This window comes from Eptesicus fuscus, chromosome 17, assembly GCF_027574615.1.
Source record: "Eptesicus fuscus isolate TK198812 chromosome 17, DD_ASM_mEF_20220401, whole genome shotgun sequence".
In the NCBI taxonomy this organism is placed as follows: Eukaryota; Metazoa; Chordata; class Mammalia; order Chiroptera; family Vespertilionidae; genus Eptesicus; species Eptesicus fuscus.
The window spans coordinates 15668720-15690268 of NC_072489.1; the positions used below are offsets into that span (position 1 = coordinate 15668720).

Consider the following 21549-nt stretch of genomic DNA (forward strand, 5'->3'; position numbering starts at 1 on the left):
AGTTGCAAATGGTAAAAGTTCCTTCTTTTTTTATAGTAGTGTAGTATTCCATTGTGTAGATGTACCACAGTTTTTTTAATCCACTCATCTGCAGATGGGCACTTAGGCTGTTTCCAAATCTTAGCTATTATAAATCTAGTAGTTTTTTAATAGAACCTTTAGGGTTTTCTATGTCATCTGTGAATAATGAGAGTTTACTTCTTCCTTCCAAATTTGGATGCCTTTTATTTCTTCTTCTTGTCTGATCGCAATGGCTAGCACTTCCAGTACTATGTCAAACAGGAATGGTGAAAGTGGGTATCCCTGTCTTGTTCCTGTTCTTAGGGGAAATGGTTTTAGTTTTTGTTGAGGTATGATCCTTCTAGTCCGACTTTGCTGAGAGTTTTTACCAGGAAAGGGTGCTCGATTTTGTCAAATGCCTTTTCTGTATCAATTGATATTATTATGTGATTTTTGTCTCTCAATTTATGTTATGTATCACGTTTATTGATTTGTGGATATTGTACCATCCTTGCATCCCCAGAATAAATCCCACTTGGTCATGGTGTATGATCTTTCTAATGTAATGCTGGATCTGATTTGCTAGAATTTTGTTGAGGATTTTAGCATCTATGTTCATCAGGGAGGGATATTGGGTTGTAGTTCTCTTTCTTTGTGGTGTCTTTATCTGGTTTTAGAATTAGGGTAATGCCAGAAAGAGCTTAGAAGTGTGCCTTCCTCTTGAATTTTTTTGAAGTAGTCTGAGGACAGATTTTAGTTCTTATTTGAATGTTTGGTAGAACCCCGTAAAACCATCCGGACCAGGGCTTTGTTTGCTGGAAGATTTTTGATTACTGCTTCAATTTCATCGGTAGTTATCAGCCTATTCAGGTGTTTTGATTTTTTCTGATTGAGTTTTGGAAGCTTGTATTTTTCTAAGAATATGTCCATTTCATCTAGGTTGTCCATTTTGTTGGAATAGAGTTGTTCATAGTATTTTTTCATAATCGTTTGTATTTCTGTGGGATCGGTTGTTACTTCACCTTTTTCATTTCTGATTTTATTTGAGTTCTTTCTCTGTTTCTTGGTGAGCCTGGCTAGAGGTTCATCAATATTGTTTACGCTTTCAAAGAACCAGCTCTTGGTTTTATTGATCTTTTGTATTGTTTTTTTTTTTTTTTTGGTCTCCATGTCATTTATTTCTGCTCTGGTCTTTATTATTTCCTTCCTTCTGCTTACTCTGGGCTTTTCTTGTTGCTCTCTTTCTAATTCTTTAAGTTGTAGGGTTAGATAATTTATTACAATTTTTTCTTGTTTTTGTTTTTTTTTGAGGTAGGCCTGTAGGGCTATGAACTTCCCTCTCAAGACTGCTTTGTGTCCCATAGATTTGGGATTGTTGTGTTTTCATTGTCGTTTGTTGCCAGGATTTTTTTTATTTCTTCTTTGATCTCTTTGGTAACCCAATCATTGTTTAATAGCATGCTATTTAGCTTCCAAGTGTTTGATTTTTTTTCATTGTTTTTATTGTAGTTGATTTCTAATTTTAGGCCATTGTGACCTGAAAAGATGCTTGATATAATTTATATCTTCTTGAATTTGAAGAGACTTTGCATGTGTCCTATTTTGTGGTCTATCTTTGAAAATGTACCATGTGCACTTGAGAAGAATGTATATTCTGTAGCTTTGCTAATTCTTCCTATCCTTCTATTGATTGTGTCTTCTTCAATTTCTTTATTCAGTGTCTTATAATTTTCTGAGTACTTTTACATTCTCGGTTAAATTTATTTCTAGGTATTTTAGTTTTTTAATGTACTAGTAATTGTAAATGGGATTGTTTTCTTAGTTTCACTTTCTGATAGTTCACTTTTTGTATATAAAAATTCAATCGATTCCTGAATGTTTATTTCTATCCTCCTACTTTACTGAATTCATTTATCAGTTCTAGTAGTTTTTTGGTGGAATCTCTAGGATTCTTTATATATAGTGTCATGTAATCTGCATCTAATAATAGTTTGACATCTTCCTTTCCAGTTTGAATGCCATTTATTTCTTCTTGTCTGATTGCTGTGGCTAGGACTTCCAGTACTATGTTGAATAAAGAGTGGTGAAAGTGGACATCCTTTAGTTCTGATCTTAAGGGAAATGCTTTTCATTTTTCCCTGTCAAGTATGATGTTAGCTGTGGGTCTGTCATATGTGGCCCTTATTATGTTGCGGTATGTTCCCTCTATTCACACTTTGCTGAGAGAGTTCTTTTTAAAAATCATAAATTGTGCTGAATTTTGTCATATGCTTTTTTTGCATCTATTGATATGATTATGTGATTTTCAGCTTTCATTTTGTTTATGTGGTGTTTCACGTTAATTGACCTGCAGATATTGCACCAATCTTGCACTATCAGAATAAATCCAACTTGATCATGGTGTATGATCTCTGTAATGTATTGCTGGATCTGGTCTGCTAATATTTTGTTGAGGATTTTAGTATCTGTGTTCATCAGGGATATTGGCCTATAATTTTCTTTCTCTGTAGTGTCTTGTATTTTCAATTTTTAATTGATTTTTAGAGCGAGAGGGAGAGGAATAGAGAGACAAAAACAGTCATGAGAAACATCATTGATTAGCTGTCTCCTGCATGCCCCCTACTAGGGATCAAGCCTGCAACCTAAGCTTGTGCCCTGAATGGAATCAAACTGTGATCTCTTGGTTCCCTGGTCGATGCTCAATCATTGAGTCACAAGGGCTGGGCTTTTTGTAGTGTCTTTATCTGGTTTTGGAATTAGGATAATGTTGGCCTCCTGAAATGAGCTTGGGAGTCTTCCCTCCTCTTGAAATTTTTGGAATAGTATGAGAAGGATAGGTGTTAGTTCTTTGAATGTTTGGTAAAATTCACCCATGCAGCCATGTGGTTCAGGACTCTTGTTTGTTGGGAGGTTTTTTATTACTGCTTCAATTTCGTTGGTTAAAATCTGTCCAGATTTCCTGTTTCTTCTTGATTTAGTCTTGGAAGATTGTATGTTTCTAGGAACTTTTCCATTTCTTCAAGATTGTCCAAATTGCTGGCAAAACTTATTTGTAATATTTTCTTATAATCCTTTGTATTTCTGTGGTGTCAGTTGTTACTTCTCCCCTTTAATTTCTGATTTATTTGGGTCTTTTTTTTTTTTTGATGAGTGTAATGGTTTAACAATCTTCTTTATTATTTCAAAAACCAGCTTTTGATTTTATTGATCTTTTATATTTTTAAAATTATATTTTATTTATTTTCTCTCTAATCTTTATTATTTCCTTTCTCCTACTCACTTGGGCTTTGTATATTTTTCTTTTTCTAGTTCCTGTAGATGTAAGATGAGAATATTTATTCGAGATTTTTCTTGTTTCTTGAAGTAGGCCTGTGTTGCCATGAATTTCCCTCTTAGGACTGCTTTTCACTGTTAGGTTGTTGTGTTCTCATTTTCATTTGTCTCAAGGTATCTTTTGATTTCTTCCTTGATCTCATTGTTCAGTAACATATTATATAGTCTCCATGTGTTTTTCAGTTTGTTTTTCTTGATGCTTGATATGAATTTAATCTTCTTAAATTTATTGAGACTTCTTTTGTGGTCTAACATGTGATCTATCCTGGAAAATGTTTCATGTGCACTTGAAAAGACTTATATTCTGCTGCTTTTGGATGAAATGCTCTGAAGATATCAATTAAATCCAGCTAATCCTAGTGTTTTATTTTAAGTCAGTTTCTTTGTTGATTTTCTGTCTGGAAGATCCATTGATGTCCATGGGGTTTTAAATCCCCTACTATGACTGTATCAGTCTCTCCCTTTATCTATATCAATATTTGCTTTATATCTTTAGGTGCTCCTATGTTGGGTACATATATGTTTACAAGGGTTATATCCTCTTGTTGAACTGATCCCTTTATGACTGTGCAGTGTCCTTCTTTGTCGTAAAGTCTATTTTGTCTGATATAAGTATTGCTACCCCAGCTTGTTTTTGTTCCAATTTGCGTGAAATATCTTTTCCATCCCTTTACTTTCAGTCTGTGTGCCTTTCAATTTGAAGTGGGTCTCCTGTAAGCAGCATATGTATGGGTCTTGTTTTCTTATCCATTCAGCCACTGTATGTCTTTTGATTTGATGGTTCAATCCATTTACATTTAAAATAATTATTGATATGTAGGTAGTTATAGCCATTTTATTATTCATATTTTTAAAACCTTTTTTCTTCTTTTTAAAAAGTTCCTTTAAATTTCTTGTAATACTGGTTTGGTGGTGATGAAGCCTTTTCTTTTCTTGTCTGGGACGCTCTTTTATCTTTCATTCGATTCTACATGATACCTTAGCTGGGTAAAGTTATTTTGTGTGTAGTTATCTGGGCGAGACAGCCCCGATGACCCCGATCGCCAGCCAGGCTGAGGGACTCCACCCGTGCATGAATTCGTGCACTGGGCCTCTAGTTTGAATAATAAAATTTTTCATTGTGGGTGGCTGTCTTGTGCATTATCAGATGTGTAGTGGCATCTCTGGTTTCTGTCCACGAAGCCCGTGGAATTCCCCCACCTCTACCCAGTTGTGACAACCTGAAGTGAGGGGGAAAATTGCTCCTTACAACATTGAGAACTACTGTTGTAAGTAAATAAGGCAGCACGGTATAGAACAAATTAGACTGGGATTCAAGAAGTTGGGTTCTAACCCAGCTGTTTTGTCTCTAATTTTGGGTTACTGGAGGAATTATCTAACCCAACAGTTCTCAAATTAGGTTATAGAAGGTAGTATTGCTAAATCAGCTATATATAATATAATAAAGAGATGAGCCCACTTAACTTTCTTCGGCCACATATTTTTTATTTTATAATAAATAACAATTTTAATTTAGGTAATAATGCCATAGCTTGTAACAAACCAACCTACACCATAAACTAGAAAATCTGAAAAATAAAAAATATTTTAAAAATTAACTGTAGGATGAGAGAGCTGTCAAGGTAGCTAAGACTTGATGGGACAAGATCCCTGAGAGAAAAGAAAATCCTAAAGTTAGGCTGACATTGTAAAAGTTTTCCCCTCAGGGCATTTGTAAATTCTTGGTGCTGGGTGAAAGGTTGAGGATTTAGAGTAGACAATGGGGACTTACTAAAAGGCAGAGAAGCCATCAGAACTTTTGGCAATTTCCAGAGACAAAAATTGGAATTTGGAGCTGCCAAGGCAGTCAGAATTGAGATGTCATGATCCTGAAGTTCTAACACACTACAATAAACCTGACACTCTGCAGTTTTTTCCTTTGAGCTATTTGTCAGATTTGTAAGGTAGAAGGATAAGAGGACAAGACATAAAACAGAAGACCTCTAAAAGGCAGAGTAGTATTTTTGGCAGTTCGATGGTACCAAACAGAACCCACCAAAGAGTAGGGATCCTAAACCACACACTAGGATTTCAGGAGAGCTAGAGCATAGGATTGGGGATAAATTAGTAGTAGATTGACCCTTTCAAAAATGCAATCCAAGCTTGAGTTGGCTCAGTCCTTGATCTGTTTAATACTAGCTGCCTTCTTTTTAGTTAAAATACGTTTTTTATTGATTTTAGAGGGGGGAAGGAAGAGGGACAGGTAGAGAAACATCACTGTGAGAGAAAAACATCGATTGGCTGCCCCTACTCCCCCCAACATTGGGGATCAAACCTGAACTCAGGCATGTGTCCTGACTAGAAATCAAACTGGTGACCTTCTGATACATGCAATGATGCTCAATCAACTAAGCCACACTGGCCACAATAGCTGCCTTCTACAGGAAGACAATATCACCAGCAGAAAAACTGTAATTTATTATGAATAATGTGTAGCATTTAATGAAAAATTATCAGGCAGACCTAGAAATAAGCCCAAAAGAAAAGACAAAAGAAATGGATCCACAGATGACTGAGGCTTTTAATTTTTGGACATGCAATTTATTATTACTGTGTTCAAAGAAAATAAATGACAAGGTAGAGAATTATACTATAGAACTGGGATTAATAAAAAAGAAATAATTTAGAAAATAAAAAATGTGATTACTGAAATAAAAAAACTAACAGATGTGTTGAAATGCAGATTGGACAAAGTAGAAAGAAAGGAGTTGTCAACTAACTGGTAGGTGAATGCAAAATATATAAGCTGAAGTTTGAAAGAATGAAAAGTACAAGAAAGAGTATAAAAGACATTTGGAACACAAAATAAAAAGGCATAAAACATATGTAATTGATACCTCAATTGGAAAGAGAGCATGCAGTATCTAAAGAGATTAACATTCGGGTGAGGCTGGGTCCCGGGTCCGGGTGAGGCCGTGCGCCCCTGGATCGGGTGAGGCCACGTGCCCCTGGATCCGGGTGAGGCTGGGTCCCGGGTCCGGGTGAGGCCGCGCGCACCTAGGTCCGGGTGAGGCCTCGCGCCCCTGGGTATGGGTGAAGCTGGATCCCGGGTCCGGGTGAGGCCGTGTGCCCCTGGATCCGGGTAAGGCTGGGTCCCGGGTCTGGGTGAGGCCACGCGCCCCCTGGGTCCGGGTGAGGCCACGTGCCCCTGAGTCTGGGTGAAGCCATGCCCCTGGGTCCGGCCGAGACCAAACTAGAGGGAGTCGGACCTCCGTTACCACCATTTGTCCACCATCCAGAGCTGAGGGGTCAGTGCCGACATGTACACATAATGGACATTGAAATTGGGTCTCAAAAGAACTGTTGGTCCAGAAAGAAACTCACTACAGACTGATTCATTTGCCTGTCAGCATAACTATTATTGCTCGTCTCATTCAGTTCTTATAAGTATATCTCTAGTGACACATGATCTCGCTCATCTAGGGGAAATGATGAACAACATAGACTGATGAAAAGAACAGAACCAGAAACAAGGAGGCATCGATCAGACTATCGGGCCTCAGAGGGAGGATAGGGGAGGGTTGGGGGAGGGGGGAGAGATCAACCAAAGGATTTGTGTGCATGCATATGAGCCTAACCAATGGTTAAGTTCAACAGGGGGTTGGGGCATCCGTGGGGAGGGGTGTGGGATGGGAATGGGGGGATGAGGACAAATATGTGACACCTTAATCAATAAAGAAATTAAAAAAAAATAAAGAGATTAACAGCTGAGAAGTTTATAAAACTGGTAAGAGCATCAACCGTAAATTTGAGAAGCACTAAAATTAACCCTAGCAGGATAAATACAAGAAAAACAAGAACCAAATACAGAGTGAAAGTCAAAGAAAAATTCTCAAAACCAGCCAGAGAAAATGAAAATAATATATTCAAAAAAGCAAAAATAAGACTAACAGTGGACTTCTTAATAAAAATAAGAGAATCCAAAAGATAATGAAAGATCACCTTTAAGAATATAGCTCTCAATGTAGAGGTCTATACTCACTGAAAGGCAAAATAAAGACATTTTTAAACAAACAAAAACCAAGAGAATTCCCACACTACATGTGATACTAAAGGAAGTTACTTAGGCAGAAGAAAAATTACAAACTATAGCCATTTCAACTGTGTTCGTATTCAGTGAGCCTTATTGTGCTACTTAGTATAGTAAAAAAAAAAAAAAAAAAAAAAAAGTAAAGGATTGGGAAAAAAGCAACCAAACTGCCATTGTTCACAGATATTATTATACACATAGAAAATCCAAAAGACATATTATACAAGATGTTCTACATTTTTATTATGGTGGTTGTTCATTGTTATTTAGTAAAATATATGTGAATTTTACTATATGCAATCTATACTTCAATATCAGAATTAAAGGTCCTTTCAGAAATAAATGCTAACATTTGCCTAGTGTAGGCTGTATTCCATTTTGCTTTCTAGCAACATGAAAGGTGGGAGTTGAAAGAAGTCTCATTTCTTGACAGGCCTGAGATTACTAAACCATACAAACCATGGCCCACAAATATTTTGTTAGGAATGTGACAGTCCTGTGTATGTTGTTCTAAATTATTTCGGCCACTTGGCTAATGAAAGAACTTTGTCTTTTGCAGTTATAACAATCTAAAAATGGAATAGGAGTTAATAACTTAGTTGTTTATATTCATAGTTAAGAAATCTATATTCTTTAAACTCTCAGCTGGTAAGAACTTTTTTCTATGAATGCCATACATGGACCTTCTGAAAGATTGCTATCTAATGTGTTCTATCCACACCATCACCAGCCTATGCCAACAAGATCATCATTTAAAGCTGGTTTGGCTATAGTAGAGAAAACATTTTCAAAATGATTTATAATAATAGTTTGTAGCAGCAGGAATTGTGATGATGTGCTGACATTATTCTTCCAGCTGCTGAGGTTGTTTTCCTTTAGAGCTGGCATTCCACGTTCTGTGCTACCAGAACTGCAAATCACAACTGACCTTACCTTACAGAGCACTGAGTGTTTTCAAAGAACATGAAAACTTAACTAGCAAATGGGATGACAAGATTCTTTAAGGACGTAATAGCATGAAGACAAGTAACTTCAAAAACCCCACTTACTTATAATGAAATCACTAACGGCACTATGAGGTGATTATCTTACATTATAAGCTCCTCCAGGGCAGGAGACTATGTCAAGTAATATGTAGATTACTTGTCATTGGGGAATGGGTCCTTGGTACTTAGTGATCGATTGAGAAAGAGAAGCATTCACCAAGGCCTGACTTATTTTTTTTTAAAAAATAAGTCTTTATTGTTGAAAGGATATATATGTGTCCTTCTTCCCACCCCCCCTTAACCCCCTCCAACAAGGCCTGACTTATTGAAGTAATAGATGCTTAGCTGCTAAAATGTTCTGTTTCCATCATACCACAGGATCACAGAACTTGAGGCAACATTATCAGATCACCTAATGCAATGGTTTTTCAAAGTGACAGATGAAGGATAGGCAGCATTGCTAAATCACATAAGTGAGCTTTCTCAACAAATAAACAACCCTCCACTCCACTCCCCTTCCCCTAGACTCCATCCCTCCCCACCCCCTTTCTCATACCTCTTTCTTGAGGATGCGTATTCAAATACTCCTCATAGGGACATATCAGGTTGAGGGGAAGGTGTTTTTAAGAAGGCAGGACTTGCCAAAGCCGGTTTGGCTCAGTGGATGGAGCATCGGCCTGCGGACTGAAGGGTCCCAGGTTCGGTTCCGGTCAGGGGCATGTACCTTGGTTGCGGGCACGTCCCCGGTGGGGGGTGTGCAGGAGGCAGCTGGTTGATGTTTCTCTCTCATTGATGTTTCTGGCTTTCTATCCCTCTCCCTTCCTCTCTGTAAAAAATCAATAAACTATATTTAAAAAAAAAAAAAAAAGAAGGCAGGACTGTATTTATCAAGAGCCCACTATATGATTCTGATATGGTAGCACCAAGTCTTCCAGTTGAAAACCTCTGACCTAATCTATTTTCTCCCTTTGAGCAATATTACAACTCAAACAACCTAGAAAGAATTCTGAAAGTATTTAGAAAAGCCTATAATTTATTCTTCAGTGGACCCATTTCATGGCTACATAAAGGCCACTGTATGAAATGCATTATTTTCAATTTAGAATAAAAGTCTTACTGTTTTCCCAATTTTTAGTACAGGAACTTGGAGAAATTTATACTTTGTACAAACACTTATATGTACACATATGTGTGTATGTATATATATATATTCATTTTTTCAGTACAATCCTTAATATAGTAAGATGTTAATATACAAAGACCTCATTAGTACTTGCTGTCCGGTAGGCAATGAAAATATGTAGTCTTAATTTTTCTAAAGTTTATAGATACAGAAATGATTTCCTTGACCTGACTTCCACCATACCTAACAAGTTCATTCAATGTTTATTAAAGGACAAAAATGAACAGAATCATCTTTTCTTTCCTGTCTTTCATTCCCAACTTCTTACTCTTATTACTTTTCAGTGCCCCCTTCACCTCCCCCTCCCCCCACCCCCTTTCCCAAAACTTGGAACTCAATTAGCCTGTGAGCAATGAAACAATGACTGATATGTGACAAAACCACTGGGCTGGATGGATATACAGGATGGATACCCAACTGTAAGAGGTGGCCAAAAAAATACTAGTTTCACAGTCAACTTAGAGTAGAGGAATTCAAAGAATTACCTTTATAAAGTAATAGAAAGTGGTTTATAGCCACCATATTGCAAAAGGAGAAAAGTCTCTAGAATTAAATACCAAGGAACCTGATTTTGTTATATTATTGCTAAATGCCACAAACTTAGCAGTGATCATTTAAAAATAGTCTACAGTGTGAAGTTTAAGGAACAATGACTCCTAATTAGTGTTATAGTAAGTGTGTTAGCCATTCTGGAATGTCATTTATGGTAAATTAAAGAACTACTGTCCCTCCCCATCTTCCATTAGTATTTAAATGCTAGGAGGTGGGAAAAGCTGATCCATATTCAAGAGGAAAAGAAGAAAAACAATAACAAATTGGCATCTCTTCTGTGGATTGCCCCACAGGCCAAGCATTTTTATGTTCTTAATCATTATTAAATGACTTAACATGACACCCAGAGCCTGGCGAATGATTGCATCCTGACATGAGAACGAATTACAAATGAAATGAAAGATCAAGCCGTATTAGAGGATTGCCTCTGGGAAATGAAAATCTTTAATTCTCTTTTATTATTGACATTTATTTGGCTGCCATGAATAACAACATAGCAAAGAGATTCAGCTATGCTTGTGCACTGAATAGCTTATCCCAGGGCTCAAAACTGCATTAACATTTATCATGTTTGCTTTTGTAGCTGACACCACTGAACAGATTCTCTATCCATCTTGTATTTATCATGCATTGCAGATATAGTACACCCTCTAATTTAAGTTCATTTTCATATAGTAGAAGCAGCAAAGATTACCAGTGTCTGTCCTCAAATAAATTCCTGCTGGTAAGCATTTCTAAGAGGGTTTAATATATTTAATAAGAAACAAATTGAGTTGACAAATTCAGTCACAGGGAGAGGATGCTAATTTTAAAGGTTTCAATTTTTGGAAATTTGTGCTAATTCACAAGACACTTGTACAATATGTATCTCTGGAATAAAGCCTTAAAATAAATGTCTCTATAAAGAGCAACCAAATAGCATTTTATGAATCTGAAGGCAGTATGACAATTCTTATGAGGTAAGAAAGTCGGTATGCTTTTCACTTTGCCAAACGGTGTTCACTGCTAAGACAGGAATAGGCCACATACTATAAAAAGACAGCAATTCAGTTATTATCAATGCAGGGGTATCTTTTCATGACTTATTTATTTTCTCTCTTGTACAAATTAACAACATGGCTTTTCCTGTCACAACAATAACAGATTATACTGTATGTGGTGTCTTTGCTCACATGATCCTCTTTGACTAGATTGCCCTCCTTTCTTAAATACTTCCTAAAATTCAAGGCTTAGCAAGGATATCAATGTATCTGGGGAAAATAAATCACTTAAGACTATATATCTGATTTTTGATTGAAAAATTAATTTTCTGTCCTTCTGTATTTTATACTTTTAATTATGAAAAATTTTAAGTGTATATACAAGTGGATGTAATTGCACAATGACCCCCCCCCCCCTATATCCACCACCCATCTTTTGCAATTATTGACTCATGGCAAATCTCACTTCATCTATAACTTCACTTCATTATTTACTATGTACTGCATTATTTTGAAATAAATATCTAAATCTTGCTTTTGACAATTCTAAAATAAGAAAGTTGAAATGAATTAATTCTGGGTCCCTACTCACAAAATCTGACAATAGTTTATTCTTCTATCTCTTCAGGCATATTTATTTAGTTCAATAAAAATTTACTTCATAGCCACTATACAATCTTTATTGAGGCTTTATTGATTTCCTTCTCTGAGTCAATAAAAGCGCATATAATTTTACCAATAATTAACAAGTGTAATTACAGTTTCTTATATTCATATATTGATGTGTATTAATTTTATTTCTGAGTTAGATCTTTAGGACTCATATCTTAAGTTTTAGTGTTCAGTAGAGTACTGAATAAACACAAAGGTAATAATTGCTTCTGTTTATAATAATTATTAATTAACCTATTGATTTTAATCTTAATGGTTCAGACAAAATGAAAAGGTTTGTATTTTGGCTTTAATAGTAGGTAGCACCATATTGACAATATTAATCATTTTTTTAATTGTTTAAGCTACCACAACTCTTTTAAAAAAAATATGTACTTTTATTGATTTCAGAGAGGAAGGGGGAGGGAGAGAGACATAGAAACATCAGTGATGAAAATCATTGATCGGCTGCCTTCTCCACGCCCCCTACTGGGGATCAAGCCCACAACCCGGGCATGTGCCCTTGACTAAAATCGAACCAGGGACCCTTCAGTCCACAGGCTGACGCTCTATCCGCTGAGCCAAACCAGCTAGGGCAATATTAATAATTTTATTTGATAAAATGTTTTTTTTTTAAATTTTTTAATTTTTTAATTAAGGTATTATATGTGTACATATCTTACCATCCCCCCCAACCCCACTGATAAAATGTTTGTTGACTAGATAAAATTCCTATTTTATTTCTATGAAAATAGATGGCTGTGTAAAAACAGAGTGAAGTTTTCTTTAAGTTTAAAGCTGATGAAGTAACTTATATCTGGGTTATATTTGTTCATAGTTGGATACATTTATGTTATTGGAGCACAGGTATTTGGTAATTAAAATGTATGTTTTTCAGGAAAGACATTTCTAGATTGACAATATCTCCAAAATATCACAGTAAAAAAATCAAGGTAGATTTACCCAACTGATTTTTCTTAAATTATCTTCTTAAAAATATTTTCTACTGAGATAGAAGGTACATATATATTTATTAAAATTATTAAAAAAAACTATACAAGGTACATTTTCACAGGAATAGAACAAAAAATCCTAAATTTCCTATGGAACCACAAAAGACCAAGAACAGCCAAAGCAAGCTTGAGAAAGAAGAACAAGGCTGGAGGCATCACACTTCTTGATTTCAAACTATATTACAAAGGTACAGTAATCAAAACAGTATGATACTACTATAAAAACAGAGACACACAGGTCAATGGATCAGAATAGAAAGCCCAGAAATAAACCCGGATATATGTGATCAATGAATTTATGACAAAGGAACCATGAACATACAATGAGGAAACAATAATCTCTTCAATAAATGGTTTGGAAAATTAGATAGCCACATGCAAAAGAATGAAAGTGCACCATTACCTTACAACATACAAAAAAATCACCTCAAAAGATTAAAGACTTGAAAGTAAGACCTGAAACCATTAAACTCTTAGAAGAAAAGGGGATACGTTCCTTGACACTGGTTTGGTGACAAGTTTTTGGATTTGACACCAAAAGCAAAGTCCCCAAAAGCAAAATAAACAAGTGGGACTACAGCAAACTAAAATCACAATCAAACAAACAAGCAAACAAAGAATACTTCTACACAACAAAAGAAACCATGAACAAAATGAAAAGGCAACCTATGGAATGGAGAAAATATTTGCAAATCACTTATCTGGTAAGGAACTAATATCCAATATATATATACCTTATACAACTCAACAAAAAATAAACATAAAACCAAACAAAAAAATCAAACAAAAACAATGTGAAAGATCTGAGTATTTTCCCATAAAAGACATACATACACATGGCCAACAGGTATATGAAAAGGTGCTCAACATCATTAATCATCAGAGAAATGTAAATCAAAACCAAAATGAGATCACCTCCCACCTGTTAAAGTGGCTATTATCAAAAAGACAAGAAATATGTGTTGGCAAGGACATACATGAAGAAAAGGAACCCCTGTGCACTGTTGATGGAAATGTAAATTGGTGTAGCAACTATGAAAAAGTGTGAAATTTCCTCAAAAAATTATAAATAGAACTACCATATGATCCAGCAATTACACTTCTGGACATTTATTTGAAGAAAATGAAAACACTAACTCGGAATGAAATCTGTACCCTCGTGTTCATTGCAGCATTTTTTACAAGAGCCAAGACATAGAAGCAACCTAAGTGGTCCGTTTGATGGATGTAGGGATAAAGAAAATGTATATATACTTATACATTTTCTTTATACATTTATACATTAAAATAACATTCAGCCATAAAAAAGAAGGCAATCCTTCCATTTGCAATGATATGGATGAACCTTGAAGGCATTATGCTAAGTGAAATCAGTCAGACAGAGAAAGACAAATAAGGTCTGATCTCACTTGCATGTGGAATCTAAAAACACTCGAACTCATAGATACAGAGAACATATTGATGATTGCCAGAAGTGTGTGTGTGTGTGTGTGTGTGTGTGTGTGTGTGTGTGTAAGCAAAATGAGTTAAGGTGGTAAAAAAAAAGTACGGTGTTTTGAATTAAATATAATAGAAAGAATGTAAATTTTGTTATAAATGATTAAGCTCCATAATACTGGTTTTCTCACACAGTTTGCATCTTTTGAATTAATTATGTTAGAAAGAATATAGACTTTTGTTATGAATGATTAATCTCCGTAATAATGGTTTTCTCACACAGTTTGCACATGTACCTGTAGCCATTATAGTGTCATCACTCCCTTGGGTGAAAATCACAACTCGCTGCCGCTTCGAGTTCACCTTTGGCAGAGCTTGGGTCTTTCTGGCTATCTCTTTAATATCTTCAGTCTGTTAATCAAAAGGAGAAAAAATTTCTCAGAACCAGTACAATAAGACAAAGCTTTCTTAGTAGATTAAGGATTTAGACTCACATGTTTAAAATGAGATACTTAAACATCTATTATGAGTTATCATTTAAAATTTTAATCACATACAAAAGTAAACATCTACACTAATAAAATAGTAAGATGCAAATTGACTGTACATTCGCAACACCCACCAGCCAATCAGGAGTGAGCATGCAAATTAACCCAACAAAGATGGAGGGTTAATTTACATATGCAGGTGTGGAGCGGCCAGGGGCAGGGAGGGACACAGGTGTTCTGCACCACCCCAGCCACTCCAGGCCTCTGGGCAGCGTGGGAAGGTGGAAAGGCGGCTCCGAAGGCGGCTTTGGCCGGAGCGAAGGTGGTGCCAGCAGCCAGGGGAAGGAAGGCCCATTCTTACACGAATCTTCGTGCATCGGGCCTCTAGTAATAGTATAATAACCTCCAAGGAGCCCACCATCAAATTGTAAACATTTAAAATTTATTCATTTATATTTTCATCTACCTGCCTTTCATATTATTCTGAAGCAAATTCCAGAGACTATAGGTCATCTGTAAATGTTTTAGTATGTATCTCTGAAAGATAACTTAAACATAACCACATAACTATTATCATATCCTAACATATAAAAACCCTGGGTTGTAACGACCAGTAACAACCGAGGCTTGACCAACAGGAAGTCAGTCCTGCAGTCAGCTGGGTTGCCATGGCTTCCTCTGCAGGTGCGGTGCCCAGCACTGACTGCTGAGGGGGCTACGAACCAGAGAGAGGCCTGAAGAGAGAAGCAGGGACTGATCCGTTGCCTCTTTGGCAGCTTTTGATCAGCACTTGCCTCTCTCTTTCTCTCCCAGTCTGGCCAGCAGCTGCTCCTCCATTTCTCTCCAGGCTTCCACCAGGGCTGCTGATCAGCCCTGCCTTTCTGATCAGGCCCCGTTGATAGGCCGAGAGACACTGACTGGCATAGAAGCTGACCAATCAGAACCAAATCTGGGTGAAGTGTGAGGAACCAATGGCTGCCTAGGAGGCAGAGCTTTTGACGCTGACTGGCATAGAAACAGACCAATCAGAACCAAACTGGCTGGCAGAGGAGGGCAGTTGGGGGCGAGAACAGGCCTACAGGGGAGGGCCGTTGGGGGCAAGATCAGGCCGGCAGGGGAGGGCAGTTAGGGACGAGATCAGGCTGGCAGGGGAGGGCATTTGGGGGCGAGATCAGGCTGGCAGGGGAAGGCAGTTAGGGGTGATCAGGTAGGCAGAGGCAGTTAGGGGCAATCAGGCAGGCAGGCAGAGGCAGTTAGGGGCAATCAGGCAGGCAGGCAGGCAGGTGAGCCAGTGGTCCCAGATTGCGAGAGGGATGTCCAACTGCCAGCATCCCCCAAGGGGTCCCTGATTGGAGAGGGTGCAGGCTGGGCTGAGGGAACCCCCCTCTGTGCATGAATTTCATGCACCGGGCCACTAGTTTAAAAAATAAACACTAATCCCTTAATATCAGCAAATATCCAGTCAATTTTCAAATTTCCAATAAAAATTTGTAGAAAGAATATTAAACTATTTTAGGGGTGTACAGAGCATGATTATGCTGACTATGGAAATAATACAGTTACTATAATGCCAGAGTTTTAAAAGATTTAAAATGAGAGAGAGGTGCTAACCATTTCATACAGACTTGAATTTCTTAAAAAAGATAAAGTTTAAAAAATTACAAATTAATTCTAGAAACCCTGATGCTATTTTTTGTATCACGCAGGCTATGCATGAAGTTTTATACCTTTTTGTGTGTGTGTTAATCTTCACCTGAGGATATTTTTTCCATTGATTTTTTTAGATTGAGTAGAAGGGAAGGATTGAGGAAGGGAGGGAGGGAGGGAAGGAGGGAGGTGGGGGAGAGAGAGAGAGAGAGAGAGAGAGAGAGAGAGAGAGAGAGAGAGAGATTGGGACTCAAACCTGCAACCCAAGTATGTGTCCTTGACTGGGAATCAAACCCACGACCCTTGGTAGGCTGACGCTCTACCACTGAGCCACACTGCCAGAGGAAGTTTTATATCTTAAAAGTTCTTGACATGAAATCTAACTCTTAAGCTATAAGTAGGATTTTTAGAATCATGCTTTCAACAACCTCAGATAATTTCAAAATCCATGTCTGAATTCAGTGAGCCTCTAAAACAGCCCATGGTTTGCGTTTGATGGTTTGTACTCCCATCACTGTGCAAAGTTTCAGTTATGGAGAGAGAAACACAACCAGAGGGGAAAGATATTTGCTTGGCATAAGGAAATTAATTAGGATATACAGGATGGAAACATTTAGGTAAGCAAGGCAGACAAGTCATAATGGTTACAAACAACATCAGAAACCATGACATTTTTAAAGGTATGACAGTCTTTAGTAAAATAGCTGTATGCTGTTTGTTCACTAAGTACTTAAGAAATTCCAGATGATATATGAAGTTAGGCTTCTACTATACCTAACATGATAATACCAGAGGACGGCTGTTTCTGAAAAGAAGAGCCACTTGAGGTATAACAATGCTGCTGACCTTTCAAACATGCTGACTATTTCACTTCTGGTTGCTTATTTTAGAACAGAACTAAGCTTGAACTCAGATAAGATGAGAAAAGAAATTCCCTCAGTTTTGGGGAAAGACTATTATAAATGACTAGTAACAGCTGAAAGGACCAAAAAATGCCATATAACAATGTCTTCACTCTCTCAAATAAATGTATACATTTAATTAAAATGACTCACATATATTCTCCCAATCACCTTGCCACACATATATTTTACTACTATAGGGTGTTTTTTTTTTTTTTGCTTATGATTGAATACAGTTCATATTTAATAAAGATAAGAGGCAAACTCCAGGAATAGATTCACTTTATCATCTTTGGAGCAGCATCTTATGCATGTCTGGATGTTTTTTATATAGAGGTCTTTCTTCAAGGTGGTGTAAGGAATAAATTAAGAATGAGATTCTACAATTGTCTTCTACCCAACCCTGTAGGAAAATAAAATTTTTATGGAGCTTTGTTAACTTAAAGAAACCTTTTACTTATTTATTATTTTTTAAATTGAATTTATTGGTTAATAAAATTATATAGGTTTCAGATATATACTTCTACAATACATCATGTGTGTACTGTATGGTGTGCTTACCACCCCAAGTCGAGTTTCCTTCCATCATCATTTATCCCCCTTTACCATCTTCCACCTCCTCCCCCCTTTCCCTCTGGCACTCACCATACTGTTGTTTGTATCCATGAGTTTTAAAGAAACCTTTCTTATGTCTCAAATTAAATCCTATAAAACTGGCAATTCGAGATTGAAGTAAACTTTCCAAATATAAAACATAAATCTTTACAGATGGTTACACTTTATTTCTATCCACATGCACAGTTCATACAAAACCCCTTTGTTGCTCTGGGATAACTGGCAGTGAGCACCAAAACTAAACTTCTCACTAGGCCTTGAGGAGCCATTGCTTTGCCCTCAGGAGTCACTCCACATCTAGTATAAAAACTTTTCTTAAAACCTTTTTGTCTTTCCAAAGCTACATATTTCTAATTTTGCTATCACAGCCAGAAGATTATTTTCCCTTATATGTGGGCTAACATATCTTAACAGAATGATGAAATTACAAGGGATTTAGAGTATGACACACCTGGATTTGTGCACCTTGAGCAGGTAAATAAACCCCTCTGAGGCTCCATCTCCTCATGTACATACTAAGAAAATAATTATGGTAGAAGATGTTGGGACAGAAGTATGCTATAATTGGTGGGTAAAAATTTGGAGACAATCAGGGTATTTGCATAGTCTCATCATATCTCCCCTTAAGATATTTATTCATTACAAAAGGAAAAATAGTTATGTTACAATGAAAGAAACTGACAGACAAGTTTACCCTGGTAATCAAATTTAGCAATGCTAAAATTAGGGGGCAAAATAGGATATTTGCATAATCCCAAAATATTGCCCTCAAGGTATTTATTAACTACAATGGGATAATAGTAACTTTACAGAGGATACACTGCAAACACCACCTTAACACAGTGATCAAAGTGAGTATCACCAACAATAAAACAGCGACATCATGTGCGTCCCTGATACTATGCACTGAGAAGGGCCCATCACTTCTGTGATATTTCTGGGAAACATTCATAACATCTACTTAATTATGTAAAAATGTCAGACAACCCAAATTGGGGGACATTCTACAAAATGAGTGACAAGTACTCTTCACAAGTAACAAAATCATGAACAAGGAAAGACTTAGAAATTGTCACAGAAAAAAGGAGACTAAGGAGACATGACTGTTAATGCAATGTGCAATCCTGGATTAGATTCTGGAACAGAAAAAGGAAATCAGAGGAAAAATTGGTGAAATCAGAATAAAGACTTAAATTTGGTTACTGGTATTATACCAATGTTAATTTTCTGGATTTGATCACTATGCCTTGGTTATTTATGATATTAAGATTAGGGGAAGCTGAATAAAAGGTATCTGGGAACTACTATTTTTGTAATTTTTCTAAGCCTAAAATTATTTCAAAATAAAAAGTTGAAAATAACTGTTGTGAGGATGAAAGAGGATAAGGTGAAAGAGGTTAATGCAACATTTAGCACATGCTAAGTACTTAAATATTAATTTCTTTCTTCTAATAACAATCATTTTAATACTCTCCCAAACTGTCACATCCTGAGGTTGCCCTTCAAATCTCCTAAAAGGGCTTCAAGATTTTGAGTAGTGAGAATTCAATTATGTTCTCTAATAAGGAAGGAAAAAAAGGAAAGGGGGGAGGAGAGGTAGAAGAAAGCTCATACAATTTAACTATGAGCCATGTGTATAGTCCCAAAAGCGCTTATTAAATCTTAACTACAGGTATTACTGTATCCTCATTTTACAGATGTTGAAACCAAGAGCCATGTATATAGCTCTAAAGTACTCATTAAATTTCAACTACTTTGGGCAGTAGATACTATTACTACAGATGAAGAAACTGAGTCACAGAGAGGTTAAGTAATTTCCTAAGGTCATAATGATACTAAGTGGTGAAGCTAGGTTGAGCATTTACAAAGTGAGACTCCAGGGGTTACACTCCTAATCACTATTCCAAGCTATCCACAGATTATACTACTTCTATGAATTTAAGCAATGTGCTTTCTATTATCACAAAACTATATAGCATGTTCATCTTAAATCATTTTTCTGCCACATTCATAAATTATTGCTGATCTTGTATTTAAGTTTGGTATTTTTTTTCTTAGTTATTCTGGCTTGTATTTTACCCTAGTAAATTTCCTTTTTTTATTGGTTTGCAAATAACTCTTTTTTCTTTTATCTTTTTATTGTTGAAACAGATGTCCCCATTCCTACCATCCTTTTGTCTACCTCCACCCAGCCTCCATCTCCACTTCCCTTTGGCCATCACCACACTGTTGTCTGTGTCTATGGGTTATGCATATACTGTATGTTCTTTGGCTAATCTCTTCACCTTCTTTCATCAGTTCCCTCTACTACTCTCCCCCTTTGAATTTCAAGATATTTCTTATTTTCCTCTTCTAATCTCCTCTTCTAAATCATTAGAATGTGAGAAATCTAATCTCCTCTTCTAAATCATTAGAATGTGAGAAAGATGTATAGTTTATATGGTAGAGCTGAGGTCTGGTTCCGAACCCATTATGTATTAACCATGTCACCTTATATAATTCATGTCGCCTTTTTGTATCTGTTAAATTGATATGGCAATACATGCCCTACCTACCTTCAAAGGTGTCTGTGAATGTTAAATGTATTAATCAAATGTTGGAAAAGGTTTTATACACTATGAAGCATTAAAAAAATTTTTTTAATTGATTTCAGAGAGGGAGAGGGAGGGAAAGAGAGAGAGAGAAACATCAATGATGAGAAGGAATCATTTGATCAGCTGCCTCCTGCATGCCCTCTACTAGTGATTGAGCCCACAACCCAGGTATGTGCCCTTGATCGGAATTGAACCCGGAACCCTTCAGTCCACAGGCCGATGCTTTATTCACTGAGCCAAACCAGCTAGGGCTGAACCATTTTATAAATGTTAATCCATTGTACACCATAAGCGACTGTATATGCAAGCTGAGGACCTTCCCCACATGCCATATGCATACAAAAAAAAAAAAAAATGTTTTCCCTAAGTGGCAGCCCTGATCAACTTTAAAATAATTTTTCGTGAGAATTTTCAGTTGAAAATATTCAAGAACACCCGAATTGTGAGTAATATATTTATTTTTATAATATTCATTGCAAATGTATTTTTAAAATTAAATTCAAAATATTGTGGCGTGTGGGGATGGTTTCTGTTTTGGCCGCGTGGCAGTTAACTGGTTAAATTATGCTCCCATCTTCACTAGTGATTATGTTAACAGTTTAAAGTTAGCATTGCCCAGCTGGTATGGCTCAGGGGTTGAGCATCGACCTATGAACCAGGAGATCATGGTTCGATTCCTGGTCAGGGCATATGTCCAGGTTGCGAGCTCCATCCCCAGTGTGGGGCATGCAGGAGGCAGCCAAACAATGATTCTCTCTCATCATTAACGTTTCTATCTTTATGTCCCTCTCCCTTCCTCTCTGAAATCAATAAAAACATATTTTAAAAATTTAGCATTGTCTTTCAAGTGAAAGAATATACTACCTTCATTCTATTTTTAACAAGCTAGTAATGCAAATGTTAAACAATACTATCACGATCTACCTATTCCTACAGAATACCAATTGTGGTGGCCCCTCAGATTGCCTCACTTAACCATGTCATAATCTGTTTTGTTTTCCAAAGAGAAACTCCTATAATAACTATGGTGTTCACGTGATTGCCACTCTCCAGTCTATCTCAGACTCCCTTCCTTCTCACTCACTCTGTTCAGTGACAC

General features: G+C 36.7%; 1 protein-coding gene across 4 annotated transcripts in view; it reads right to left on the bottom strand.

The window, feature by feature from the left end:
• Positions 1–21549, bottom strand: part of ADK (adenosine kinase) — a 476499-nt gene that overhangs the window by 69291 nt on the left and 385659 nt on the right. For all 4 annotated transcript variants that reach the window (XM_054728736.1, XM_008145357.3, XM_054728737.1 and 1 more), the window contains one exon: positions 14501–14615. In XM_054728736.1, the coding sequence (XP_054584711.1) occupies positions 14501–14615 (115 nt within the window). The remainder of the gene's footprint in view (positions 1–14500; positions 14616–21549) is intronic.